Source organism: Giraffa tippelskirchi, chromosome 4 (assembly GCF_054371585.1).
Source record: "Giraffa tippelskirchi isolate mGirTip1 chromosome 4, T2T-mGirTip1v1.2.pri, whole genome shotgun sequence".
In the NCBI taxonomy this organism is placed as follows: Eukaryota; Metazoa; Chordata; class Mammalia; order Artiodactyla; family Giraffidae; genus Giraffa; species Giraffa tippelskirchi.
In genome coordinates, this window is record NC_137278.1 from 5,765,559 (window position 1) to 5,793,106 (window position 27,548).

Here is a 27,548-nt window from a genome sequence, read left to right on the forward strand (position 1 = left end):
CGGAGCGGCTCGCACGCGACATCCCGGGCCGCCTAGGCTGGAAGGCGTGGGGCTGGCTCTCAGTCCGCGAGCACCAGACGCAGACCTACCGGCTCTGGCCGAGAAGCCCCCAGGGCAGGCCTCGCGGGTCGGGGTCGGGAGCGGGCGGTCCCTGGTGACCAGAGACTCCGGGCCTGGGCGCACTTGCCCCGGGACCCGGACCTAGATCTCGGACACCCGCAGGGGGCGCCCTTCGGCTGGCCCCCACCCCCGGGCCCCGCTGGGTCTCAGGGTGAGCCCCTGCGCCTTGAGGGGGCCGGGAGGAGCGCGGCGCCGCTCCCCGGAGACGCCCGAAGACCCCTCGGGGGCGCCCCCGGGGCTTGCCCGGCGCCGCGCTCCCCGCGCACGGTGAGTTGGCGCGGGTCCGGCCCGGGAGGAAGTTTGCGAGGAGGCGGCCCCCGGGGTTCTCAAGCCCCTCCGGGGCCGACGAGGGGAGGGCTGCCTGCCGCTCTTTGCTGTCCTCCCGGGCTGGCCCCGGGGGTCTAGGCCGGACCGCCTCTTCTCTATTAATTAGCCTTTGGGGAGGTGGAGTTTCACCATCGCCGTCCGCGGTGTGTATCAGAGGGAGAGCGGGGGAGCAATAAAAGGCAAAGAGAGTCCGAGACAAAAAAGACACGGAGATTGAGAAGGAGGGAGGGAGGAGGGAGGAGCGCGCAGGGGAGGCGCGGGAGCCGGGAGCGGGGACGGCGCGCAGCGCGAGCGGCGGGCGAGCGGCGGGCGGCCGGCGGCTCTCGCGCTCCCGCTCCCGCTGTCGCCCGCACACACCCGCGCACACGCTGGCACGCACACACACACACGCACACACACACACTCGCACACCCGCCCGCTGGCCCGGGCTGTTCCGGTGCGGGGCACCGAGGCGGGAAGCCGGCGAACAGAGCGAACCCGCGCCCACCTCGGCGCCTTTGCGCTCCGCAGCGGCGCGCCTCGCCCGGCGTCCCCGCCAGCAGTCCTGCCGGAAGATGGTCAATGACCGGTGGAAGACCATGGGCGGCGCTTCCCAACTTGAGGACCGGCCGCGCGACAAGCCGCAGGTACGCGCAGGCCCGGGGCGTGGGTATACGGGGGCCCCGCGCGGTGGGCGAGGCGGTGGTGGCTCTCGCCAGCGGGCTGGGCACCCGGGCTGGAGTTTGGGGCGTACCCTCCGTGAGGCTCGACAGGCCCGAGTTGGGGCGGGCACCCTCCTCGGCTCCAGAGGAGACGCTTGAACTTGGGGCTCGGGCTGCAGATGGGGGCGGCACCTCTGTAGGAGCCCCCTTGCTCCTCCAACGGACTCAGGTGCACGCCTGCGCAGAGAAAGTAAGGGACCCATAGAGTTTACAGTGTCACCAGCCCTTGAGTGCGAACCTCTGTTTCCTCATCCCTACAACGGGCATCTGAACCACTAAGTATTCCACCCTGGGCACCACCCCGTGCCAGGCGCCTGGTATGTGACCTCCTCCCCCTCATCTCCTCTGAATCCTCACACTTTAGCCAGCCTACCCCCACCCCATCCAGCAGATGATCAATAAATATTTGCCTCTTGTAAGAACACTGGATGTTGGGATTCTCCAGCTTTAAGACAAGGGAAGCAGGATTCAGAGAGAGTTGCTTCTGCCCCAGGCCTTGTGGCTCTGCTGGGATTTGAACGCCGGGTCCTTGGGCTCCAGGTCTGTTCATCCCACGCTTTGTGCCGCCTCTTCAGGGGGCCGTGGAGGATGCCCAGGGCTGTGCACTGGAATTGGGGATGAGGACAGAGCTCCAGGGCTGGCCGGAGAGGGGGCTGGGGATGGGAAGCCGAGTGGAGGGCAGCCCCGGGGCCGCCCCAGGCTGGGCTGCCAAGGGACTGGGGCAGGCAGGCGAGATGCCGAGGTCTGCTAGCCAAGGAGAGGAAATAATGGAGCTGCCCGTTTTAAATTTCAAATTTCTCCCAGACAGATGTCATTGGGGAAGGAACAGTTCTTGTTTGCAGAGGCAGGAGGAGGGTGGCAGGGGCGGGCCTTGGCGGGCCCCCTCACTCTCTCGGGAGCGGCAGCCTGAGCGTTGTCTGGAGCCGCATGCCTCCACACTTTGCAAAGCCCTTTCCCAACAGTCTGCACAACCTTGCTGTCGGCAGCAGCCTGGGTGGGGAGGCAGGGGTGCACGTGCCCTTGTCACAGGAGGATGGTGGCACAGAGAAGTCGAGGCATGCACACAAGTTACACAGCATGTTAGCGGGAGAGCAAAGTTTCAAAGCCAGGTCTGACTCCATGCCTCTCCCAATGCCTCCTGGCCCATTCTCTTTTCCTGTGAGCCCCCTTACAGGTTGCCAACAAGCAAATGACACCAGACTGCCCATTTCCAAATATTTGCTGCCTCTTCGTCCCCCAAACACACACACATGCACAGTTCACTCAGGGAAACCCTACATATACTTCAAAACCTACTCAGATGCCACCTCCTTCAGGAAGCCCTCCCTGATGCCTGATGCCCAGTGGGCTCTGCCTTGATTCCCAGCAGCATTTAGCCTGTGCCACTCAGCTGTCTTTGTCTCTCTGCCTTGTTCCCCAGCCTTGGTCCCTCCTCTAGCAGGAGCTCCCTTTGGACACATGCTTCTTTTGGGCCCCCATCCTGGGGTCTCCCCCTGGGTCCAGGCTCCTGTCTTTCCATGCAGTTCAGGCTGGGAGTTGAGGGATTTTTGCTGAATTGAACTGCCTGAAGCCCGGCCAGGAGGAGCTGGGAGAGCAGCGAGTGCTGATGTGTCTCAAGGGGAAGTGGCTTCTGGGAGATCTATTTGAAATGTGGCTTTAAGGCCTCCTGGGTCAGCCCTGGCCTCTCTGCTGCTTCGTGGGGTTTATATCCCAACTGCCACCAGGCCAGAGCCCAGCTGTCTGCCCCTTGGCATCAGAGGCTGCCGAGAGCTTGTGGTCCCAGCGGCCTAGGCCAATATCAAACACCACCTTCTCACTCCACCCCTTTGATGATCCAACATGTAGACAGGCTGTCCCATTGCCAGCTCCAGGCTTGTCTGAAGCTTCAGGTAAGAGGCAAGCCCTTTCCTGTGCCCACCATCAAAAGAGGAACTCAAGGGAACCCTGGTTCCCTTGGGCCTGGCCTTCTTGCCTCCATTGCTTCTAGTTTCATCTCAACCACTGACATGCTTTGTGACTGGGTAAGTTACGTCCCCTCTCTAAGTCTGGGTTTTACCATCTGTAAAATGGGAACAGCAATCACTGCTTCTTCCTCACTTCACAATGACTTAACAAGAGCTGAGTGAAATACTGGTGTGCTTTGCAAACTGTAAAGTGCTGTACCCCCTCGAGGAAGGTGGTTCTCAGAGTGGCCTGACCCCTTTGCCAGGCTGTCAATGTCCTGATCACCCCTTTGTCCACCAGGGAAAGCAATATGACCACCCAGTTCCCTCCAGAAGATTCTGACTGAGGTACTCTAACGGAGCACTTCCTCCAGAAAAGGTGCCAAAGCCATACTCTGAGTGCCAGCGGTGCTCATCTGCATATCTTCTCATTTCTTAGTCAAACCACTCTGGGAGTTTGGCAGCAGGAATGATCAACCCATTAAACAGATGAGGAAACTGAGGCTGAGAGTTGCAGCCAGGAATTGAACTTTGGTGGCCGATGAGCCTTGCTGGGAAGACTAAGGGAAGAGAGGCTGGCTGCCCTTGGCTCTGCCCGCTCCAGCACATTATGTAATTCCCGAGGAGAGGGCTTTGGTACCTGGTACGTGGTCCCCAGGGCACACACCGTACCCACTGCCATTGAAGGGCCTATATCCAAGTGTTGCTGTTTCTGCGGACAGCCTCGGGCTGGCTGTGTCCTGGGCCTTTCCAGCCTCAGCTCCTCATTTGCCAAGTGACCTTGGACAAGGTGTCGACTTCATTAGAGCTTCACTTCTCCCCCTGCAAAACCAAGGGGCTCTCACACCCTTAGGGCAGCAGGTGATGGTGGAATATTTGCCAGGAGTTTGGAGTTGCTCAGATAAAAGGACCCAGAAATAGCCACGATTCTCCTAATCTTCTAGTGTAGGGCAGAAAGTCACCCTGTATCTCCTCTTGTTGGAGGAGGGGGCTCATTTCTGAGCAGTCACAAGTCAAACCATCCCACAGGGAGGTCAACCTCTGAACCATCCCAGGCAGTGTCTCTTGATATTTTCAAAACTTTGAAAAATATTCCAGACAGGGAGTACAATTCTCATTGGGAAGTTCTTCTTGATGTCTAACCTAAACCCTGCTGCATTTAATTCACTCAGTGACTATTTATAGAGTCGCTCCCTCCTCTAGGAGAGACAGCTGTAAACCTGTGCCTCGGGAACTTAGAGTCTCTTGGGAGGAACACACTCGCATCATGGGATTAGGAGAAACCACGATGGGCACTATAAAGAAAACAATGCACACCTCTGTCCTCATTGCCTGGGCTTTGGGTGGAGGCCACTGTGTCTGGGTTGGAAGGAGGCTGAAGAGAACAGGGACTGCCAAGGACTTCCTTCTCCTTCTGTTTCCTGGGCCCCTCGCCATGGAGCTCAGCCCCTAGCCCAGCCGTGTGGCTGTGATGAGGAGGTCGGAGGCCAGGAGAGGCTGGGGTGGCAGGGCACAGACCACTTCCCCAGAGAGGTGGCATTTAAGCTGGACAACATCTGTCAGATCTGTGACACCAGTGTGTGTTGGGGGAAATGACTGAGGCCAGGCCGCTGGAGGGGGTGTCCCAGGTGATGCTAGTGGTAAAGAGCACATCTGCCAATGCAGGAGACTTAAGAGATGCAGGTTCGATCCCTGGATGGGGAAGATCCCCTGGAGGAGGGCATGGCAACCCACTGCAGCGTTCTTGCCTGGAGAATCCCATGGACAGAGGAGCCTGGCGGGATACGGTCCATAAGGTCGCAAAGAGTTGGACATGACTGAAGCGACTTGGCACACAGGCAGGCAGGCAGCTGGAGAGAACTGGGCAGGAGTGAGGGGGAGGGGGCAATAGCGGAAGCTGGGGGTGGGGTGGGACCTGCTCCTGAGGCCTCCGTAGCCCCACAGTGGTCTGAGCGGAGCGTCCTGAGCTTTTTGTCATCAGGAGGGTGCTAGGCCGCTGGGTGGGGTATTGGTTGGTGGGGCTGGGAGGAAGTGGGGAGGCTAACAGGGAGATGGTTGCGGTGATTTTAAAGCAGATGATAGGGTTTGGACCAGATCAGGGCTGGGGGCCATGGGGACAGAGGGGCCCTGGGGATTTGAGGAGGTAAGAGTGGACGCAGCCAGGTGCTGGCTGGGGGTGGGGGGGAGGGAGGGGAGCCCAGGGAGGTCCCCGGTTTTGGAGGGGGCTGGCGAGACTGATATCATCCCTGGGTGGAGATCTCAGGAGGGCTCAGGTTTGAGGCGGAACGAGCCTGGTTTATGGGTTAGTGGGCTAGAGGCCTGGAGATCTGGGGGGTGGGTAGGGTGAGCAAGACCCTCACAAGACACAGCAAGAGACCCTCCTCATCGGAAATGGACTCAGAGCTGAGTGCTCTCTAGGGGGGGTGACAGCGCTGGGGGCTCGGCTTCTCCGGGAGGGGTGGACGCAGGCAGTTCCCAGACCCTTCTCTTTGTCCCTAGGACACCTCTGGCCAGTCTCCTGGGGACTTCCTGGTGGCCTGAGGCTTCAGATGGCCTTCAGCGTGGGTCGTGTTCAGAGGCCCCCGGCAAGACAGGGAGCTCTTCCCCCCGGGGTCATAGAGTGAGCCAGCGAGCCCTCTTCCTAAATCTTTGGGACTGCCCCCCACAGAATTTTGAGCAGAACAACCACCTCTGCTTTTTTTTAAGGGGTCTCTGGGATCCTCCTTCTGCTGGGGCCAGAGCGTCAGAGCCCAGCCCAGGTCAGGTGCTGTGTGCCTGGCCGGAGGAGCAGATATGTGTTCCTGGGGAGAGAGGAGGAAGACGCCCCCAGTGACTTCAGGCTGGGCAGGGGCTGGGTTGCCCCGCTCACCACGATCCATGAGCCCAGGTGCAGCTCTGAGTCTGCCAGGCTCAGACCACACTGTCACACCTTGGTTTTCCCAACGCAGACCCACACAGTGTGTTTCTGGGGCTGGGGTGCTCCTAGGAGATGGGGGCCTGGGAGCAGCTTGCACCTGGATCTCACCTTGCCTGGCCTCCCCCTGGGGGAGATTTGCTTCTTCCCACTTTGGTATAAGGAGTGTAGTCTCAGCCTACTCATGGGACCACGACCCAGCTCCCTTAAAAAAACAGGGAAAGGGACTTCCCTGGTGGCCCGGTGGTGGCCCCCTGCACACCCCAGTGCAGGGGCACAGTTTCAATCCCTGGTTGGGGAACTAAGATCTCACATGCTGCACAGTATGGCCTTAAAAAAAAACAAAACAAGGAAGAAGTCGGGTGCGGTACAGGCGGAGCACTGTAGCTGTGAGCCCTTTCTTCCAGAGCCCTCTTAGTCTCAGCCAGAATCCTGTGGCCATCCCTGGAGGCTGGGGACTCGGAGGAGGCAGTCGGGCACATGCCGCCCCTCTAATGAGGCAGCTCCAGGGCTTTCTCCTCCCACCTCCCCTGGCATGAGCCCACCGTGTCCTCCCCTGGCTGGGGCTTCCTGGGCCGCCTTGGACCGGGGGCCAGCACCAGGGGTCATGCAGGGGACGAAGCCACATCCCTCCAGCCGGGAGCTCGCACAGGTGTTTAGGGCCAGCAGCAGGTCTCAGACCCTGGGGTTCGTCGGATGCCCCCCGCCCCCTGCCTGGGATGCCTTCCCGATCTACAGGCTCCTTGCCCCTGGGAGGTGGGGACCCCAGGCATGCACCACTCTGCCCCAGCCAAGGGCTGATGAGTAAACGCCAGCCCCCCGCACGCCCCACTGGGCTGCTCGCACCTGAAGCCCCCCTTATGGTCTCGGATAGATTTCTTTGCAAGGCACGTAAACTGCAGCCTATAAAAGCGAACAGCATTTCATGTTTAAGGTGATCTCTGAAGACTGATACTCCTCTGCTGAGTGGCCAGTTTCATCTCCAGGCTCCGGCGTCCCCCTGCCTCTCGGGGGACCCCCTGCAGCCTTCTCCAGCACCTCCCCTCCTCTGCGCCCTCAGCCTTCCCGCCAGGGACCAAGGGCCTGGGTGGAAGCAGATGCCCAAGAGGACTGTGGTCCTGGGGACGCAGACGGGGGACATGGCTGGCCGTTCTGCCTCCCCAGCTGGGGACCTTAACACTTTCCTGTGGAGGACATTGCGCAGAGCTGCTCGGGGCAAGGTGTCTCTCGATGGAGTCCGGGAGGGGACTGACAGGGACTCACTGGCTGACACAGGGCTTTGTCTCAAACCCTGGCCAGACTTCTCACAAGGCAGGACTGCGGTCAGATGGCTCAGCAACAGCCTCACAAACGGGCGATGGGTTTGAACCCAGTCACCCGGGCCTGGGTTCAAATGCTCCTGTGACCTTGGGCAAGGCTCTTCTCTCTTTGAGCCTCAGTTTTCCCATCTGCAAAGTGTAACCAACCACAGCAAGGGGATGTTTGGAGGTTTCAGTGGTGGGAACACAGAATAAACTCAAGTAATAGCAGTGACTGCGATGCCCACCCCCATGGATCCTGATGACTTGTGGCAGGGTTGGGCAGCCTGGAGGCAGCCTTCATTCTGTGCCAGGCCATCCTGGGTGGGCACAGGGTTCAGCGTGGAGGTCATGATCCTCTGCCCTGCCACGCACCATGGGTCCCAAGGCCTTCACCTCCTCCCACGCCAACAAGGTCATGGAGAAATGACCTAGCCCATCTGCCCTGCCCTCCATTCATCCAACAACGAGCCACTCTGTGCCTTTGGGGGGAGGATGGGGCTCACGGTTTAGAGCAGGTTTCCTAGACCTGGGCTCTGCCGGTCCCAGAATTCTAGCTTCCCTTGTATCCACAGCTTTCATCAAGTCTCCAAGGGGGTCCATGCCCCCAAAGAGGGTAAGGGTCATAGTCCATGGGGCATGAGGTCCCTACGGGCAGGGCTGGCATGACTGTCCACTGCTACCCCTCAGGGACTGGCTTGGACCCTGGCTCCAGGGGAGCACCAGGGAATACTGAATGGATGTTTGAGTGAATGAATGCAGTCAAAGGTGTATTGACTGTATTTGTTAGGGCCACCGTGGGGGGAGCAAGAGCTGTGGGAACAGTGAGGAGGAGCCTCACTCAAACTGGGAGGAGGGTTGAGGAAACAGTCTAGGAAGGCTTCCTGGAGGAAGTGACATCTAGCTGAGCCCTGAAGAAAGAGAATTTAGCTGTGGAAGAGAAGCAGGTGGGCTGATGCATCGGGCTGAGGGAGCAGCCTATGTAGAGCTGGCAGAGGGGAGCTGATGTGTTCAGGTCTGGCTAGAGTAAATCATGCCACTGTGTGGAGTCCCAGCATGTCTGGGCAGCTTTGGGGAGAGGTGGGGTAGAATGTTGAGTCCCATCACTGCAGTGACAGACTAAGGAACCCTCTTCCTCATCTCTCCAACAACACAGACCCCTGACCCCCTCCTCCTCTGGTGCCAAATAGGAGATTCAGGAGTTACTTGTAGAATTTGAATTTAGGGAAAAGTAGCTATTTGTTCTACCATATTTTCTCATAGAAAAACACAGTATATAAGAGGCTGTTTTGTTGTTTTTTTTTTAATTTGGCTGCACCCTGCTGCACATGAGATCTTAGTTCCCTGACCAGAGATAGAACCTGCGCCCCCAGCAGTGGAAGCATGGAGTCTTAACCACTGGACCACCAGGGACATCTCTAGAGGCTATTTTATGCATCACCAAGAAAGAAAGTTGTCAATTACAATTGTAAGATGCTCCCAAATGTCAGAGATGTTAAGATATGGAGACAAAAAAAAAAAAGCAGAGAAGGGACATTCTAGCATCAATGACACAGAAATAGCACTTTGGGTAGAAAATAAAAAACCCGACACCTCCAGATGCTCTGTACACATTGATCATGAGATAATAAAAGCCACTAATATTTATTGCGCAAACACAGCGTGCCAGGCATGGCTCCAAGTGCTTTAATATACTAACTCATTTAAAGATGCCTCTTGGATTCAGAAAGTTGAAAATGTGGGGAAAATTCAGTGGTTGGACATGCCTAGCCCCAGGAGGAGGCGGGAGGCGGGGGGTCCAGTCCGAGCCCAGCTTCTCATCTGCGGGATGACTGGGGGCAAGCCCCTGGCCCTCTCTGCACCTCAGTGACCCCGTGTGTCAAAGGCTGAGTGATCGCTCTGCAGGCTTCCCTTGGGCCGTGAGGGATGCGGGCCAGTGAGTCTGGATTTGTGCTCCATGCCTCCTTTAATTACAAGCTGCACTGGGTCCAGGGGGTAGAAGGCGTGCTTTGTGAAGAGGGGGAGGAAGGAAGGGGAGGCAGGAGAGGAAAGTGGGGAGGGGAGGTGCTCGGGAGGCCACCCCCGGCCTGGGGACTCGTGGCAGCCTCGTGGGCCTGCAGTGGCTTCAGGACGCAGGGTGAGGGTGCTCTGGGTTGAAAAGACCTTCAGTGACAGGAGCCCATGACCCCAAGGCATCCATTCCGCTGAGACAGCGTGACGATTTGTAGCATCGCTGTGTCACCATCGCAGCTCGCTCTTCCTGAGTCTGCATGGCATCGGGCGCCTGCCTATGGGGCGGCAGATGAGGACACCGAGGCTCAGGGAGCCGAAGATCCTCACTCAAGGTCACCCTGTAGGAAATGGCAGCTTGGGGACCTGAGCCTGGTCAGTCTGGCTGCAGAGTGGGAGTCCACCTCCCACCCGCCCTTACCAGACCTGGGAGGGCTCCACGTGGGGCGGTGTGCCCGCCCGGGGCAGAGGCAGCGAGGGAGAAGGGACTGTCCCTCCATCTCCCGGCTCTCTGCCCTGGTTCCTCTTGTCGCCGTCCCCATCTCTGTCTCCCCTCTGGGGCTCTGTTTCTCCATGACTCCCCTCCCTCGTCCCCGCGGTGGGGACCCTCTGAGCCTCGTCCAGGCTTCACAAAAGCCAGAGGGCCCTGTCCGAGGGCTTCCCGGGTGGAGCCGGAGGCCCGGGTCTGCCCCTGACGCTGTTCCTTCTCTCTCCTCGTCTGTCCCTCTGTCTGTCTCTGTGTCCGTGTGCCCCGGGCTGGCCCACAGCGGCCGAGCTGCGGCTACTTGTTGTGTACCGTGCTGCTGTCCCTCGCCGTGCTGCTGGCCGTGGCGGTCACTGGCGCAGTGCTCCTCCTGAACCATGCCCACGTGCCCGGCACGGCGCCTCCGCCCATCGTCAGCACCGGACCGGCCGGGGCCAACAGCGCCCTGGTCACCGTGGACAGGGCCGACAGCTCACGCCTCAGCATCCTCATTGACCCACGGTGCCCTGACCTCGCCGACGGCTTCGCCCGCCTGGAGGGCGCCCAGGCTTCCGTGCTGCAGGCGCTGAACCAGCGCCAGGCCGAGCCGCGGCTGCCGGGTGAACAGGAGCAGGAGCTGCTGGACACGCTGGCGGACCAGCTCCCTCGGCTGCTCGCCCGGGCCTCGGAGCTGCAGGCTGAGTGTGCCGGGCTGCGGAAGGGGCACGGCGCCCTGGGCCAGGGGCTCAGTGCCCTGCAAAGCGAGCAAGGCCGCCTCATCCAGGTAAGGGCGGGGGTCTGCACCTCCCTCGGGGTCTTGGCAGGGGTGGGTGGGGTGGCTGCCACTGCCTGCTGGCCCTGATGAGTGCCTGGAGCCCACGGTGCCACTCCGTCCCCGAGTGCTCCAGGGCCAGGGGCTGTTGTGATTCCCGTCTACGGACAAGCAGATGAGGTTCAGAGAGGTGAGAGTCTCACCCAAGGTCACACAGCTCGTGCGGCCGTCCTGGTGACCTGGGGGTTAGTGTAGCCTCCATGGCATGCAGTAGTCCGCTCATCAGTCAGATCCATCCATTGAGTCAAATCTAGGCCTGGAGGGGCTTCCCAGGCGCTCCCGTGCAGGTGGACACAGGAGAGGCAGGACGTGGCCTCCATCAGGCTAATAGAAGTTCAAGGTCACATGGTGCTCAGTGGCAAGCCCCACCCCAACCCCTGGCTGTGCCATGTGGCCAGAGAGAGCTGCACCCCCTCCGCCAGGTCCCCCCATTTGCTGCCATTTGATGCCCACAGCTTTCCAGGGAAGGGGGGAACCAACTGAAGAGCTCAACCAGACCCTTAGTCTGTCCCCAACACCTCCGCCCCATCCGGCCCCACCAGAGCCCAGCCAGGTAGGTCCCAGCAAGCATCTGGTGGATCTGGGTGAAGGGTTTCTAACACTGACCATGCCTGCAGCACCAGCAAGAATTTTCCTCCTCGTAGAATCAGGATTCAGGATCAGGTCACTGGCCCTCTCCCGTTTTCCGGAAGAGAAAACTAAGGCCCTGAGCGGGGCAGTGATTTGTCCGGGGTACAGTGGCCAGGTCTCCCCAGGTGGTGCTAGTGGTAAAGAACCCGCCTGCCAGTGCAGGAGATATAAGAGACACAGGTTTGATCTCTGGGTCAGGACGATTCCCTGGAGGAGGGCATGGCAACTCATGCCCGTATTCTTGCCTGGAGAATCCCCTGGGCAGAGGAGCCTGGCGGGCTACAGTCCATAGGGTCACAAAGAGTCAGACATGACTGAAGCAACTCAGCACATGCGCGTGCACAGTGGCCAGGTCGGGCCTGGCATCTGGCCTCTGGAGCACCACCCAGCCTCCAGCCCTGTACCCTGTCTGCTGCCCTCCCACGCCCATGACTTAGGTCCTTAGGGACTGGGAGTCGAGCCCCCCCACTGCCATGGGTCCAGCCCCTTCTGGACACGTGAAATAGCCAGGCATTTGGTCACTCACCAGCTCAAAAGTGACGGGCCTTTTCCCTCCCCCGAAGACTGCAGCTGGAGAAATTACAGTCCTCATCATCCTGTCTGGGTGACTGATGGGAAGGCGGCCTCCCCATCCTGGGGGGGTGTTCAGCTGCCCTCCTGCTGCCCCTCCATCTGCAGCATCCCCACCCCTCATCCTCAGGGCTCGGGGAGACCTCTAGACTTTCTGGGGCATCTGGGCACCTCAGCCCGCTCTCCCCGTGGCTCGGCCCTGGACAGCCTGGCCCACCTGCAAACGCTCACCTTCAGGGCAGGGGCGGAGGACTGGGTGGGAGCCCTGGGCCTCCCACCCGCTCACCTGCACGGAGGCCTAGAGCCGTCCCGGGAAAACTAATGGCTCTTCTGGGGCCCAGCACTGCCTCGGCTCACCTGATATATTCACTTCTCACAAGAATGTTTAATTTGACTCATTTCCCACAGACTCAAGGTGATTTCAGAGACCATGTGTCTTGCAGAGCCGTGTTACCATAGCTCCTAGTTCCCCTTCTACGAGCTTCCCAGACCCTCCGCTGTTAGCCTGGACCTGGGTTTCTCAGAGCAATGCCCACGGCACTCCCTGTCAGAGTGACCAGAGCTGCTCGTTAAAAGACATGTCCCTGGACCTCACCCCCAAACCCCCGGGTCCCAGCAGGTCAACGAACACCTGGGTGACTCCTGTGCACTGATGTACAGATGTCTAAGACTCACTGGCCCGGGAGCAGCAGAGCTGAGTGGTCCTGCCCTCACAGTTTGAGTCAGTAGAGTCAAGGCTTCACCGAGGACCAGCTGTGCGTCCATGAGCCCCTCCAGTGCCCTCCCTGGGTGGGGCACTGCCCTCCTCACCAGTAACATGGAGCTAGCACAGTCTATGCCCAGTAGGATGCTGGCACTCATAGCTGTACTGGGCTCAGCAGGCATGTGGCACGTGAGAGATGTTGTCTACACATCCCCACTTCTTTTATTATGATGGTAGAAACTTTGTAAACTGAAGTTTCAGCCCATGGGGAGCCACCACTGAAAATCTTTTTTTCGGTCCACACTATGTGTAATAAGCACTTTGCAGCACAATAGCCCCAGCAGGTGGTGAAGTGAGACTGAAAGTGAAAGTCGCTCAGTTGTGTCTGACTCTTTGCAACTCCATGGACTATATAGAGTCCGTGGAATTCTCCAGGCCAAAAGACTGAAGTGGGCAGCCTTTCCCTTCTTCAGAGGATCTTCCCAACCCAGGGATCGAACCCAGGTCTCCCGCATTGCAGGCAGATTCTTTACCAACTGAGCCACAAGGGAAGCCCAGGAAGTGGAGGGAATCATTACCCCCATTCTACGGAGCGGCAGACTGAGGTTCAGCATGGCAAAGTGCCTTGTTTAACAACTGAGAAGTGCTGGAAGCAGCAGCTCTGATTCCTCTGCCTCTGAAAGTCGCCAAGTCCTTTTGAATGCAGCTGTGCAGCTCAGCGAGCAGGGACTTTCCCCATTAATTCGGGGCATGTTTATATGTACATTTTCAACTTTAATCATTTGCTGGTTTAAACTGAAGTCTTCCTTGCCCGTTAGCAAGAGCCGGCCATGCCTGAGTTTCTCGAGTGTGTCTGCCTAGTCACAGAAGGATGGGCAGTATAGATTCGACTGAACCGAACCGGTGGGCTTGGTGATCTTTCCTGCTCACATCCCGCAGGGCCGCCCCCTGCCCCTGCTCCCTGGGGCTGCCTGCATCCTGCTGCAGGGCTCCTCCAATGGGGCTTGTCTCCAGGACACTGCAATAAAACCCTGGGAGAGAGCTGCCACCCCGCCTCAATGCTCTCTCCACCCGTCTGGGTGCCCCTTCCTCGGGCCTGAGCCCCCACTGAATCACCTGCTCAGCAGAGGGGAAACTGACAAGGAAACTAAAAGCTTTGTCGGGCCCCTGCTCCCGGACAAGCTGAGAATCATATTTTGTGAACTGCCGGCACTGTATATTTCCATTTCCCTTCCTCGAACGAGCTATTATCTGGCCAGTGACAGATTCGGTGTGTAAAGACCCAGCAAGCTGCATGCTCGCTGGCTGGCTGCGGTCTGCTCGTGACCCTGCCTCCCTCCTCCTGGAGCCCTGGGGTGTGGAGGTGACAGACCGCAGACCCCTCAGGCAGCAGGCACAACCAAGAGACCCCAGGTGGAATAGAGCTGCACTAACTGAGCCCCAAACCTCTGGACTGCGATCGTAGTGAGAACGGTACAGATCGAGAAAGCACACTGAATACGTGCTGTCGTGAACCTTCCCCCTCCCTAGAAAACAGGGCCCACCGGGGTGGTTCGCGGGGAGGAGAGTAATGTGAAAGGGGTTTGGTTACCCTTCCAGGGTTATTTGAAAGTGATTAGAGGAGGGGCCTGAGCCAAAACCCAGAATCAACACCAGAGCCTGGGTCCAAATCACGGCCCGGCCTGCCCCCACCTTAGGCTCCCTGCACGATGGTGCAGCCCTGGGTTCCTTTCCTGTCAGTCAGCCCACGGGTCATGGCCTGAGTGTGTCCTCCACAGGGACTTCCCCTTCTGGGCCTCAGTTTCCCCGTCTGTAACAAGGGGACGACACCTCAAGCCCTTCCACCTGGCAATGCTATAGGGTCAGGTGAAGGGGTGGACATCAGAGAGCCCTGGAAAGTCAAAGCTGGGTTCTCATGGGGATACGTGGGGGGGTGCAGGCCTCCAGGGTCCCACCTGTGGAGTGCAGACCCAGCACCCCTGCTTTGCAGCCTTGCTGGGCGATGAGAAGAGATGTTGGGTAAGAGTGTCTTGTAATCTGGAAGGTGCCTCATGAATTCCTGTACTGAGGCAGGCACCCAGGTGCTGAGTGCTGAGTCCCTGCTGGGGGCCCCATACTGTGCTGCTGTGACTGGTCCCCGAGGCACCTGGGCCAGGAAGGCTAGGTTAGCCCCGTCTCAAGGCTGGGTTAATCACTCACCTGCAGCCATGTAACTGGCAAGGGGTGAGTTGGGGTTTGAACAGCAGGGTCTCCTTGAGTCAGCTCAGCTGGGCTGAAGGCACGGAAATGGATGAAGGACAGGGCCTGCGGGCAGCAGCCGCACAGGGGTCTCCTCCCACCTGAGCCCCCGTCCTTTGCGCACCGGGGCTGAGACCGCTGTGGGTGGAGGCCAGAGTAAGTCAGGGGCTCGCACCAGGAGCGTGCCTCCACCTTGAGGACTAGTGTGTGTGCACCAGAACCTTTGCCACCCCGATGCTCCACTCTCCCGGGGCTTCAACCACCCGAAGCTCCACCCACACAGTGCCACACCCACCCGGAGCTCCTCCCACCCGGAGCTCCTCCCACCCGGAGCTCCACCCACCTAGTGCTCCACCCACCTAGCGCTCCACCCACTTAGTGCTCCACCCACCCGGAGCCCCACCCACCTCTGTGCCCCACAGCTTCTCTCTGAGAGCCAAGGCCACATGGCTCACCTGGTGAACTCGGTCAGCGATGTCCTGGACGCCCTGCAGAGGGACCGGGGGCTGGGCCGACCCCACATCAAGGCTGACCTTCAGAGGGCACCTGCCAGGGGATCGCGGCCCCGCAGCTGCGCCAACGGTGAGTGGGGTGGTGACTGCCTTCCTGGGATGACCTGGGTGCCCAGGTTCATTCCCACAATGTTCCCCACCTGCCCCACTGACAAGGCTACACCGCTTCTGTGTGCCGAGGACTTCCGGCTGCCGGGCAGCACTGAGCACCCTACCTATACCCTCCTGTTGACCCCTCTCCCAGCCCGATGAGGTGGAGCTCACTGCACCCATTTTTCCAGATGAGGAAAGTGAGGCTCAGAGAGGCTGCTCACTCACCACATCCACCCAGGGAGAGGCAGAGCCACAGTCTGCCCCCAAGGCCAGTGCTCTGGAGCCCACCTGACATTGCTGGACAGACCAGTCAGAGACCCAGGGACACAGGAGGGTGGGGAGCAACATGGGTGTGGGGCCCAAGGCCCTGAAGGCCTTCTCTGTCTCAGGCTCTCGGCCACGCGACTGTCTGGACGTCCTCCTGAGCGGACAGCAGGAGGACGGCATTTATTCCGTCTTCCCCACACACGACCCCGCCGGCTTCCAGGTCTACTGTGACATGCGCACAGACGGAGGTGGCTGGACGGTGAGTCTCCCCGGGGTGTGCAGCCGGCTGGGCCAGGCCCTGCCTCCTCTGGGCCCCGCAGATGGTCCAGGCAGACGCTGGGGTGACCCAAGAGGCCGTGCACGTGAGCCAGGGTGCTCTGCCTGGCCCTGCCCAGGGGCTCGCCAGCCCTCACAAACCTGCCAATAATCTCACCAAAGCCTGCACAGGGCAAGTGGGGGTGGTGCGCTGATATGTGGGGGCCACTTGGGAGCAGGTGTCAGATCCCGATGTCTCAGTGGAGTCGCCTTCCACTCCCTGAGCCTGGAGCCCCCAACCCCACCCTGGGCAGTGGTTCTGGAGGGGTGGGGGGTGCTGAGGTTGGGTCCTGGGACGATCGGCTGCTAATGTGAGTTCAAGGGCGGACGTTTTCAGTTATCCAGTAGATGGTGCGTGTGCAGGAGACACAAGGGGCAGCACAGCTGCTGTGAGCAGAGACCCCCAGGGTCTCCTGGCGAGGAGCCATCACCATCTCCTTGCACCTCCTGGTTCCTGCCCGAGTGGGAAGTGGGAGCAATGGAAAGGCAAGGGTGAGAGCTGCAGGTGGCCCGAGACCTCCCCGGGGCCAAGAGAAGGAGGAAGTGGCGTGGCGTGGCAGAGGCCCTGGCTTGAAGACCTGGAGGTCTCCTGATTGGCCAGCGGAGAAGCCCCTGCTACAGCAGGGTCGGCACACAGGTCTTCCCAGGTCTGCAACGCAAGTCCTCAACTCTGCCTTCACAGGGGGAATGTAGCCACAAAACTAAAATGCCTGGGAGGGTGGGTGCATGGTGGCATACAAGGGTGAGGGCAGCGGGGTCGGCCAAACGGAGCAGGAGGCGAGATGGGGAGGCCCAAGCGAGGCGGGCATGCAGAGCCCAAGCAGATGCTCTCAGAGGGCAGAGCTGCCATCAGGAGCTGGTGTGAGAGCCGCTGAGAGCCCCCCAAGGACCCTGAGACAGACATTCCTCTAAACGTCCCTACAAGCTCCGGAGAAGGGAGCGTTTAAATGCACTGGACTCACATCCGAGCCTAAAAGCACTTTTGTTTTCCTATCTCGGAGCATCTGAGTTATGGCCTCCGCCTCTGGGGCCCCCTTGGCGGGCAGAGTAGCTCTGATACACCAGCCAGAGCCCAGAAATCAGAGTTAAGGGTTAGGACAGGCTTAATGAAAGACCAGGATGCTGGCCCAGACCATGCATCTTCCACTCGGGTGGAGTGGAAGCCAATCTCCTGGGAAGTCAATCAGGGTTGGGGCCGGGAGGTGAGTAATTCCTCGGGCCTGGGCTTTGGGGGCGATTAGAGGGGAGTCGATGAGGTGCACCAGCCTGCCCAGCCCTCCCACCCAGACATCTGGATCAGCTGGCCTGGAAGAAAGGCCATTCTCAGCAAAGAAGTGCTAGCGAGGCCCACAGACGTTAATATCCATTTGGGCTTCCGTCAAAAGCAATCTTTTCCCGGATACCTCTGGGCGTCTGTCAGGATCACCTCCCTGCCACACGGAATCTCTCGGAAACTCAATTGCTTTTTGGGAGGGAGCCGGCTGCCGGTTTGCTGGACCCCAATACCATCCATCCTCATTTAGGCTCCATGTCCAAACTGCCGGGCCTCGAGTGCCAACATGGGGGACAAGGCACCTGGGGCCAGACATGCCAACTGGAGTCTGCTTCCCAGAGAGCCGAGACTGCAAGAGGATGGCACTCAGCGTCCCTGCCTGCCTAGGGGCACTTTACAGTTTATATACCGTGGCCCTGCTGGCACTGCTCCAGCCCTCCTTCAACCCCTGGAGACCCACAGGGCAGCCTCAGAGAGGGCAAGAGATTTGTTCAAGGTCATCCAGGTGGTGCTAGTGGTAAAGAATCTGCCTGCCAATGCAGGAGACATAAGAGATGCAGGTTTGTCAATCCCTGGGTCGGGAAGATCCCCTAGAGGAGGGCATGGCAACCCACTCTAGTATTCCTGCCTGGAGAATCCCATGGACAGAGGAGCCTGGCTGGCCACAGTCCATAGTGTCACAAAGAGTCAGACACGACTGAAGTGACTCAGCACGCACGCACCTGGCAAATAAGCAGCCCAGCCTCATGCAAGTTCGTGGACCCAACTACCACACGGTGTCACTTGTCAGTTTACGGCTCAACCATGGGGTGCCAACCACGGGCCAGAGGACTCCACAGCAAGGTGCCAGCCTGGCAGGGAGCTAGACAAGTCAGCCAACCTGTGTGGGGGCTGCAGGGCTAGGGGTCCAGGGGGACCCCAGAGGAGAGCCCCCTCACCCCGCCCGGGGCGGCCAGAGAGTCTCCTGGACTGGGAGCTTGGGGCGCTGGGGGATGAGGTGAGAACAGTGTTCCAGGCAAAGGGAACACGTGCGGGGGTGCCAGGGAGGGGGCAGGGCTTGTTCTGGGACCTTGGTGGCTCCATTCTGCTGGCGTATTGCTCAGGGGGCCGGGGACCGGTGGGGAGGCAGGCAGGGCCTGCGTAACATGGTTTTGCAGATGCTATAGGAGTTGGGCTTTCTCCTGGGGGCACGGTGGGCTCTTGGGAGGGAGTAACCCAGAGACATGGGGCCAAGGTGGAGAGTGTGCGAGCAGCTCAGGAGCGGAGGTTCCAGGGGCCTTGAACCCTTGCAGAGGGCGTGGGAGTCGCCATGTGGGAATGAGGTCAGGGGACAGAGGGACACAGGCCTCAAGGTGGCCTCTCTGCTGATGTGGCCACTGGCCCTGGTGGAGCCCCAGCCCCTCTCCACACTCACCATTGACCACAGTGACCCGGGCCACACGGGGTCAAGTTGATCAGCTAGGCCACTGCTGAACATCCACGTGCACCCCACCCACACCTGCCCTGCAAAAGGAGGAGGAAGGCAGGATGGAAAGTCTGCCCCCTGCTCACCTGTGACCCTGGGCAAGGGGCCCAGCTTGGTTGCCGGGTCATTTGGGAGTCCTTCCAGGGCTCCCCCTCGTGCTCCCTTTTTGCACCTGTCACAGGTGCGGCTGAGCAGTCACCACCTGTCCAGGTGTTGTCCGTCTGTGTCCCCACTAGGCTAGAGCTCTGCAGGGCGGCCGCTGGTCACCTGGTGGCCCCCATAGCTCAGGGGTCCACACGGTGCTTGCACACCATCTGTGCTCCTAAGTACTTGCTGGATGGGTAACCGTTGGCATCTTCTGGCGGCATAACTTCCCCTCTTGGAACCTCACTTTTCTCATCTGTTAAATGGGAATAAAGTAATGCTCTTCATGGCGGGGGGGGGGGCGCATCAGAATCCCCCACAGGCTGCTCCCTCGTGGGGCAGAGGCAGAGGAAGGGGGAGGGGCGCCAAGTGTCCTTGCCGAGCCTTAGGGATTCCCCTGAGAACAGAGGAATGGGCTCTACCCTGTAGGATCTTATGGTCAAACAGTGTTTTGGTTTTTTTTATTATTTTTTACTTTTTTGGCCGCACCCCACAGCACGTGGGATCTTAATTCTCCAACCAGGGATTGAACCCACGCCCCCTGCATTGGAAGGCAGAGTCGTCACCACGGTATCGCTGGGGGAATCCCAAGTGGTGTGTTTAAAGAGGAGGAAGATTTGTTAAAAAGAGAAACCAAATTTCCTCATTTGGAAGGGTGATGCGTGGGACGAAGCAGCCATTTCCAGCTCATCCCCGGGGCCCTGAGAGGCCCTCTGGGGGCATCCCCTTCCTTGTCTGGCCAGTGGGGTGGCCCTTGTGTGTTACGTGGCCATCTTTCAGGGCCTGGGGAACAGGGTGACCAGGCCCAGGGCCCGGTTCAGGTTTTGTGGTTGGAAGGAGGGTCCAGCCGGCATCCGTAGACTGGGTCCCCCACTGTCCTGCCCTTCAGCCCCGGGGGCACAGCCTTGCCCCCACCAGGGGTGCTTCAGCAGAGCTGCCAGCCGGCCTGATTGCCAAGCCCTCATTTTTGCATAATCACCAGTCGAGGTCACAGAAATCAGGTCCAGTTCAGCGTCTCCTACTGCGAGGACCTGCAATAGGACTGACTCTGCTCTGCGTCCGTCACTCAGATCCACGGTGCCTCCAGCTTTTCCCCGGCCCCACCAGCTGAGTGCCCGAGCCTGCATTCTCTGCCAGGCATTTTACTGCCATGCACGGTCAGCCGGCTCAGACGGGCCTCTAATTGGCTCCACTTCGAGAGCAAACCTCCCCTCCCACCGTGTCCATTCCCTCCCTACCTGCGCTCCCCAGGCTGAGGAAAATCCTTCTCTTACTGGGAAGACATCAAAGGAGCTGAACCCCTGAACAGAGCCCAGCCCAGCAGGGGATCAGGCTCAGGAGAGATGAAAGCTCCTAGCCTCAGCCAGGATGCAGGTGATGGGGGGGCTGTGGGACACACTGGGGGCGCCAAGTAGCAGGACTTGGGGGTCCACTAGGGTGCGGTCTCCTCCCTGTCTCCCAGGGGCTGTGGGGGCAAGAGGAGACCTGCCGTGACATCAGTGGCTGTCGCCTGGGTCCCCAGTGTTCTGGGGGAGTCCTCTGAGCATACGTTAATAACCACCACGTCCGCTGCTGACCGCACCCCTCTGGTCCATGAGTGATCCGCTGGGAGCGGTTTGGATTTTTCAAACTTTGAACATAGATAGGGCTGGAGGGGGGGCGGTGCACGTGGAGCTCAGCCCGGCGCCTCAGCATCTGATAAATGGCAGCCCCGAGCGCTGTTTGCCTGGAGCCGACAGCCTCCGCCTGCCAAGCCTGGGAAACATGGCGGGGCGCCAGACCCAGGGGTACCATTTGCAGTCACAGACAAGGAGTGGGCCCACTTCCTTCTGGGCTTTGGCGGCTGGTTCTGAAGGAGAGGGAGGTTAGACATACAGTGCCCCTCCCCCACCCCACCGGGCTCGCACCTACCTTTTCCTGCGTGGCATTGTCACTGTGACCCTCCAGGGCTGATGAAGGGGTTGCTGACAGGGCCTTCGAAAATATATATATTTAGTTATTTGTCTGCCCAGGTCTTAGTTGTGGCCTGTGGGATCTTGAGTCATGCCATGAGGGATCTAGTTCCCTGACACAGGGATCAAACCCGGGCCCCCTGCTTGGGGAGCTCGGAGTCTTAGCCACTGGGCCATTGGGGAAGTCCCTGATGGGGCCTTTTTTACAGAGAGGGGAACTAAGGCTCGGAAAGGGTCCTGTGACTTGTCTGAGGTCACACCACCCATGAGAGGCACGGCCAGGATTTGAACTCAGTTCGGCCTTATTCCAGCAATTGTGCTCTTGCTAGCAAGCCCAGGCGCTGGGGGCTGCTGCCCAGAGGTGTCCAGAAAGGACTGGAGGAGCAACTGCCTCCTGGGAAAGCCGGCAGAGCATCCCCAGGGGCCGGCTTTGAAGGGCTGCGTTTGTTCCACGTCTAAGTTCTTTGTTCTTTAGAGACAAGAATCCGCCTCTGCCATAGCCTGCCACCCCTCCTCCCGGAACCGCCTGCTCAGGAGGCCTGGGAAGGCTGGTGGAGCACAACCAACACAGTTCTGCCTGTAATTGGTTTCCGCAGCAGCTTCATCAGAGTTGAGGAAAAATCTCAGATGCTGCCTCATGGGGACCCTTCTATGGCGGCAGAGACCCCCCCGCCCACCATCACCACCTCATGGCATTTGAACACACCCTGTGCCTGTCTCTTGTACCTCAGCTCCTCTGACCACCTGCTAAGACCCTGCTCAATCTGCAGTTCACCTGAACATCTCCTCCTCCAGGAAGCCCTCTAGGACCCCACCCTCCCAACCATCCCAGCAGTTGGCTCATCCTCCTCTGAGCTCCGGACAAATATAACAACAAGTGTTACCCTTACGGAATGCTGTGTTATCAACCAGCTCATTTAACCATGTCACCATATGCTGGTGGGTTGGAGCTGTTATAATTCCCATTTTACAGATGAGAAAACTGAGGCACGAGGATCAGACAAACACCTCAGATTTGGAACTGCTCTGCCCTGAGGCTGCTGGCTTGTGCATCCATCTCTCCTGGGGCCGTGAGCTCTCTGAGGGTCAGAGTCCCCCACTAGTTCAGGCACACCACACGGGGTCTGCAGCAGCAACCCTGCCATTTTGCAGAAGAGAGACTCAGATAGTCGCACTGCCCTCGGCTGGAGCCTAGACAAAACTTGAATCTCCTGGGTGCCAGCCCAGTGCGTTTCCTGGGACCCGCTCAGCTCAGCTATGATAGGGGAGAGACAGGGGACTCACAGGCCTGGGGGGGCAGTGTCCACCCCCTTAGCCATGGGGCCCCACTGGGCCCCCCCGGGCCCCCCTCAGTCCCCCTCAGTTTTTGTGTACTGTCAGTCTCCCTACTTCAGGTTTCAGTGGGCCCCTGCCTTGAGGCACTCCTACTCTGCAGAGGTCACCCCACCTCTCCAAACCACAGTCTTCTCATCTGTCAAATGGGAGCATGAACCCCTCCCTCCTGGGTTGTAGTGGGGAGGACTGAGACCGTCCTCGAAGGCACTGGGGTGACCACAGAGTCAGGCCCCGACTCGCAGGAAATCTCTGCACTCTTGGCAGCGTGGCTAACGAGATCAGCCGGGGCCCATCGGAGAAGAGGCCCAGAGGACACTGAACCTGCGGAGCGCGAGACGGGCCCTAGGAGCCTGTCTGACAAACAGGGGACAGTCGGCCGCTCTGCTGCTCCCCCCACCCCCTCCCGCCGCCCAAATGCAGTGGCTCCTTCCTTTGAAACCTCCGGGCACCATCTGCAGGACCATGTGGGCCCAGCGCTCCCTTGGCAGAGCCTCCCCGAGCGGCACTTGGAAGACGCCGGGCGGCAGGCGGCTGGCTTCTGAGAATCCGCACCAAAAAAACACGCCCGTCTGTCTTCCCACTCGTGGCATCTGCCCAAGAGGCCGCGGAAGCGTTTCTCCATCAATCACTTTGCAGCCGGAACCCGAGGGAGAGGCCCCAAGAGCTGGGCCAGTGGATATTTTAGCTCTAAAACTAAGTTTGTTTCCCCACCTTTCCCCTACCTTTTTTGCCTAATTGGAGACTCCTGTTCCATGGGCGGGACGGAGGAGGGGGAGGTAGTTGCCTCAATCCTTTACTTGCCTCCCCCTTTTCTTCATTTGGCTGTGCCAGGTCTTACTTGAAGCACGTGGGACCTTTTAGTTGCAGCACGGGGGATCTAGTTCCCTGACCAGGAATTGAACCTGGGCCCGCTGCATTGGGAACACTGAGTCTTAGCCACTGGACCACCAGGGAAGTTCCAAGAGGTCATTTATTTTTCCTGCTACACTGAGCAGCCTGTGGGATCTTAGTTCCCTGACCAGGGATTGAACCCAGGCCTTTGGCAGTGAAAGCATGGAGTCTTAACCACTAGACCACCAGGGAAGTCCCTTGCTTCCTTCTTTGTATCTTCTTGTCTGGCTGATCCTTGCTCTGTAATTGAAGGCCTTCTGGTGGGTGACATCTGGCCCTCCAGGGTCCCCAAAGCCCAGCTGGTTTCCAGAAATCTGAAGCCACGACTGCAGTTCACCCGGAAACCCGAGTTAGAGATAACACTCCTGGCACCCTGGGAGGACCTGCGGATGACCCGTGGCCTGTGCCCACCTGGAACGCATGGCAAGTTGTGGTCAGCTCAAGGGCAAGACCAGGGCTTCTGAGGTCCCAGCCAGTGCGAGGTGTGGTCGGTCACCCAGTGTCGGAGCTACGGGATCAGGACAGCCCATGGCAAAGTCTGGCACCTTCAAACTGCGGGTCGTGATCCATTGGCTGGTGGAGAAACCAATTTAATGGGTTGTGAGCAACATGGTTTGTTTTTTTTTTAATGAAATGGGGTGGAATAGAACAGAAGAACAGGGTGGAAAATATTAACGCCCATCCATCTGAAGGACAAGTACCGTTTCGGGAAGCTTTTGTTTCAGATACAAAGAGCTGTGAGTATGTGTGTCAGGATGTCAACCACATTTCCCTGGGTCACGGTCCAAGAGTCTAAAAGCCACTTCTTCGGAACTGCGGCATGGCTATGTCTCGGCCCTGGAAGGGGTTGGTCACGGTTTGTTACCACTCGGAAGAGTGCCCGTGTGGCAAACGATGCTCTGACCTCTGAGCTGCGGCAGACTGGAGCCATCTTGTCAAGATGTCTGCTGCTCTCAGCGACGGCAGGTGCTTCCCAGGTGGAAGAGAGAGGCCAGGAGGCCCCAGTGGCCTTGAATGTGTGCTCACCACCTCTGATCATTTGCCCCAGAGCCCCATCCGGGGCCCTGCCTGCTACTGGCACCCAGCCTGGAAAGGTAGCAGGAAAAGAGGGACAAAGACGGGGGGATGCTGAGAGATCAGCTCTTGGCCTGAGAGGCCTGGCAAGGACACAAGGGGGCAGGTTTGGGACGCCCCTGGTGGGTGGCAAATGAGCACGTGGACATGGGTGGTGAGACACGGACTTCTGGGTGTCCAGCACGGCCTCAGGCTATGGAGTGAGGGGTGAGTCAGACTGTCCACTCATAGACGCCTGACTTCTGGCCAGTGTCCGAGCTTCTGTCTCCTGGAATGAGGGGGCAGGGTAGGTCAGGGGACCCAGAACCGGGCTCCCGGGGTAGGGGTAAGGATGTGTGTGCACCGGAGGAGGAGAACTTAGCCTGAGCGTCGGCTGTGGTCACCTCTCAACCCAAGCCGGTCTGTCTGTCCCAGTGGCTAGGGTTCATGTCCTGCCCGTGAATGCAAGCATGACACCCCCACTTTCCACTTCATAATAGCAGGAACAGGAAAAACAACAGCGATGGCAATAATAATACCAGCCACTCTGTAATTTATTCCTCGCTGAGGTCTGGGAGGTGGGCTGAGTGGTGGGTGAGGCAAGCGTGGCCCCGGGGGCAGGAATGATGTTCCTGGGCCACATGTTGGGACATGTGGGGGCCAGGATGGTCCCTTCCTCCAGGGTCACCTGGATCCCCTCCCAGAAGCCAGCCCCTCTGGCCATCCACTACTCCTCTGATCTGCCCTACTTCCCACCTGGGTAGAGAATCCCCTCAACCAGGCCTCACCCCCGTGTTCCCCTGCCCCAAGGGCCCTGACTTGGATTCCGCAGCTGGTTCCTGACACAGACGTGCCCAGTGGGACATTTCGGGGAATAGACTTGGGACAGCCCCCTGGAACAACTCTGGAGGGGCATGCCCAAGTCTGGGAGAATGTGGCCCGGGGCCGGGGCCGGGGCTGGGAGAGAAGGGAGGAGGGGAGGCCCTGGTCACCCATGTCCTGGGGCTGTGGGTCTCCTCGACTGGTATGGGCTGCCCACTGCCCATGTGCCAGGCCCTGAGCTGACTGTCTGTGGGTGAAAGTGAAAGTGTTAGTCCCTCAGTCCTGTGCGACTCTTTGCAACCCCTTGGTCTGTCCATGGAATTCTCCAGGCAAGAATACAGGAGTGGGTTGTCATTCCCTTCTCCAGGGGATCTTCCCTGCCCAGGGATTGAACCCAGGTCTCCTGCACTGCAGGCAGATTTTTTCGTTTACCATCTGAGCTATCTACAGCCAATGGGCGGGGGTGTTGATGTCAAGATCCCCACTTTACAGATGAGGAAACTGAAGCTCAGAGAGGTGACGTCAATGGCTGGCACTCTAAGTGGCAGAACCTGAGCTCTAGAGCCCAGATTCGGAACCACTGTCCTCTCCGGCCGGCCCCCTCCCCGGCCCCTGCAGCCCTCACCCCCTAACACCCAGCCCTGCTCTTCCTGCAGAAACAGGCTCCGCTGTCCAAGGCCTTCTCCGGGGAGTGTCTGAGCTTCTGCCAGGATTAGGCCTTTCAAAGGGCGCGTGCTCAGGGTCCCAATCCGCAGCCATCAATACCGCTCTCCGCTCTCCGCTGGCTCTCTGATCTCCGAGCCTGATCGAATTTCCTTCTGCTCGCATCCCTTCTGAGGGCTATCACGTGTCAGGGCCAGGCCGAGTTGAAGGTAGCGAAGCAAAGGAAAAAGGTGTCGCCTCCCTCCCCTCCCACCACCTGACGTCAGAGCTGCCCGAGCGGCCACAGTGATGGACGGTGCCCCGTGGACAGACCTGGAGCTGTGGGCAGACGCCGTGCAGGGCGGTTCCAGGCGGCTGAAGTCGGGCTGCTTAGTAATGAATCGGGCGGCTCTGCTGGTGCCACGGCCAAACCTCTAACACCTCAGACGTGGGTGCAGATGGAGGCGGTGGGGGCGAGTGCTGCCTCTGCAAATGAGCAAGAAAAAGGCTTGTTAGACAGAAAGGCTTGGGGGCGGAGGGGGAGCGGGGGGTGGCGAGCGGGGGAACAGGATTGTCAGCGGATCCTGTAAATACTCAAGGCAGCTCTGGCCTGGACCAGCGTGCTACTTATTTCAAAGCAATTTAACCGATGGGATTCTGGACTCCCAAATCAAGAATGTTATTAAAATGAAGAACAGAGGCGACCTGTCGGCTGGCTGCGGACTCCTGGGGCTCCCCTGGGAGGTGGCCCGGGCTCTGCTTTCCCAGGGCCCCCTGCCGATCCCCTACCAAAGACTTTTTAATAGGATTGGGGAGATGTATGTGAATGTAGCAGGGGTGTATTGAGAGATCCAGTCAAGCCAGGGTGTGTGTGTGTGTGTGTGTTAAGTGAAGTGTCAGTTGCTCAGTCGTGTCCAACTCTGCAACCCCATAGACGGTAGCCCATCAGGCTCCTCTGTCCATGGGATTCTCCAGCCATCAGGCTCCTCTGTCCATGGGATTCTCCAGGCAAGAATACTGGAGTGGGTTGCTGTGCCCTCCTCCAGGGAATCTTCCTGACCCAGGGATTGAACCCAGGTCTCCTGCATTGCAGGCAGATGCTTTGTCATCTGAGCCACCAGGGACACCCTGTGTGTGTGTGTGTGTGTGTGTGTGTGTGTGTGTGTGTGTGTGTGTGTTATTGGGCTTTAAAAACTCAAGAATGGGTTTTTGTTCCGTTTTGTTTTGACCCAGGAAAAGGTACAGGGACCCTTGCTTACCCCCTTATTATTTGACCAGTGGGGAAACTGAGGTCCCCAGAGGGATAGGAGCAGTCCAGGGTCAAACAGCGAGTCATCAGAGTGGGTCTGGAAGTTCGGCTTTCTCCACTGCACCCCAGTGCACCCCGGTTCCTCCTTGAGCGGGCATTTCAGGGCCTGGGGGCGTTCAGTTAGTCCCCCTGCCTTGGAATACCATGAGCCTCCCAGGTCCAGGTCCCAGTGAGAGCTGTTGGGGGATATGAGGCTCAGCCCTGTGCTCCCCAAGTGGGCAGGTGAGGGACAGTGGGGGGCCGGAGGATGCATGTGGGGTCCTGGGAAGTCTGGGGCCAGCTCTCCATTCTCATCCGCTCTCAGGTGTTTCAGCGACGGGAGGATGGCTCCGTGAACTTCTTCCGAGGCTGGGAAGCATACCGTGAAGGCTTTGGCAAGCTCACGGGAGAGCACTGGCTAGGTGAGACCCCCACCCAATGCCTGGCCCGCCCTCTCCCTGTGCAATGCACGCTGTCACGCACGAGCCCCCTCCTCACATGGATGCCAGCCAGGTCTCTGTGACCTCTCCACGCCCAGGTCAGCTCCCAGGTTCTGCGTGGAAAGGGGACCTGTGCATCCAGTGGGAATGTGCTCTAGGAGCAGGAAGCCCAGGGTGGTGTGCTTGCCATGGGTGCATCCCTCGAGGATGTGTGCTTGTCCTGTTGGGGGCGCCCTGGGACCTGGTTGCTGTCCTGGGTCAGGCAGCTGTGGCCGATGCAGGTGCTGGAAGACCAGGACGACCCTCA

At 59.2% G+C, this 27,548-nt stretch overlaps 1 protein-coding gene across 1 annotated transcript in view; it reads left to right on the forward strand.

Annotated features, from left to right (window-relative positions):
* Window positions 1-1,001: 1,001 nt before the first annotated feature.
* Window positions 1,002-27,548, forward strand: part of FIBCD1 (fibrinogen C domain containing 1) — a 30,427-nt gene continuing 3,880 nt past the window's right edge. Inside the window, exons 1-5 of the mRNA XM_081483517.1 lie at window positions 1,002-1,073; window positions 10,081-10,560; window positions 15,172-15,331; window positions 15,744-15,880; window positions 27,127-27,223. Coding sequence (XP_081339643.1) covers window positions 1,002-1,073; window positions 10,081-10,560; window positions 15,172-15,331; window positions 15,744-15,880; window positions 27,127-27,223 — 946 coding nt within the window. The remainder of the gene's footprint in view (window positions 1,074-10,080; window positions 10,561-15,171; window positions 15,332-15,743; window positions 15,881-27,126; window positions 27,224-27,548) is intronic.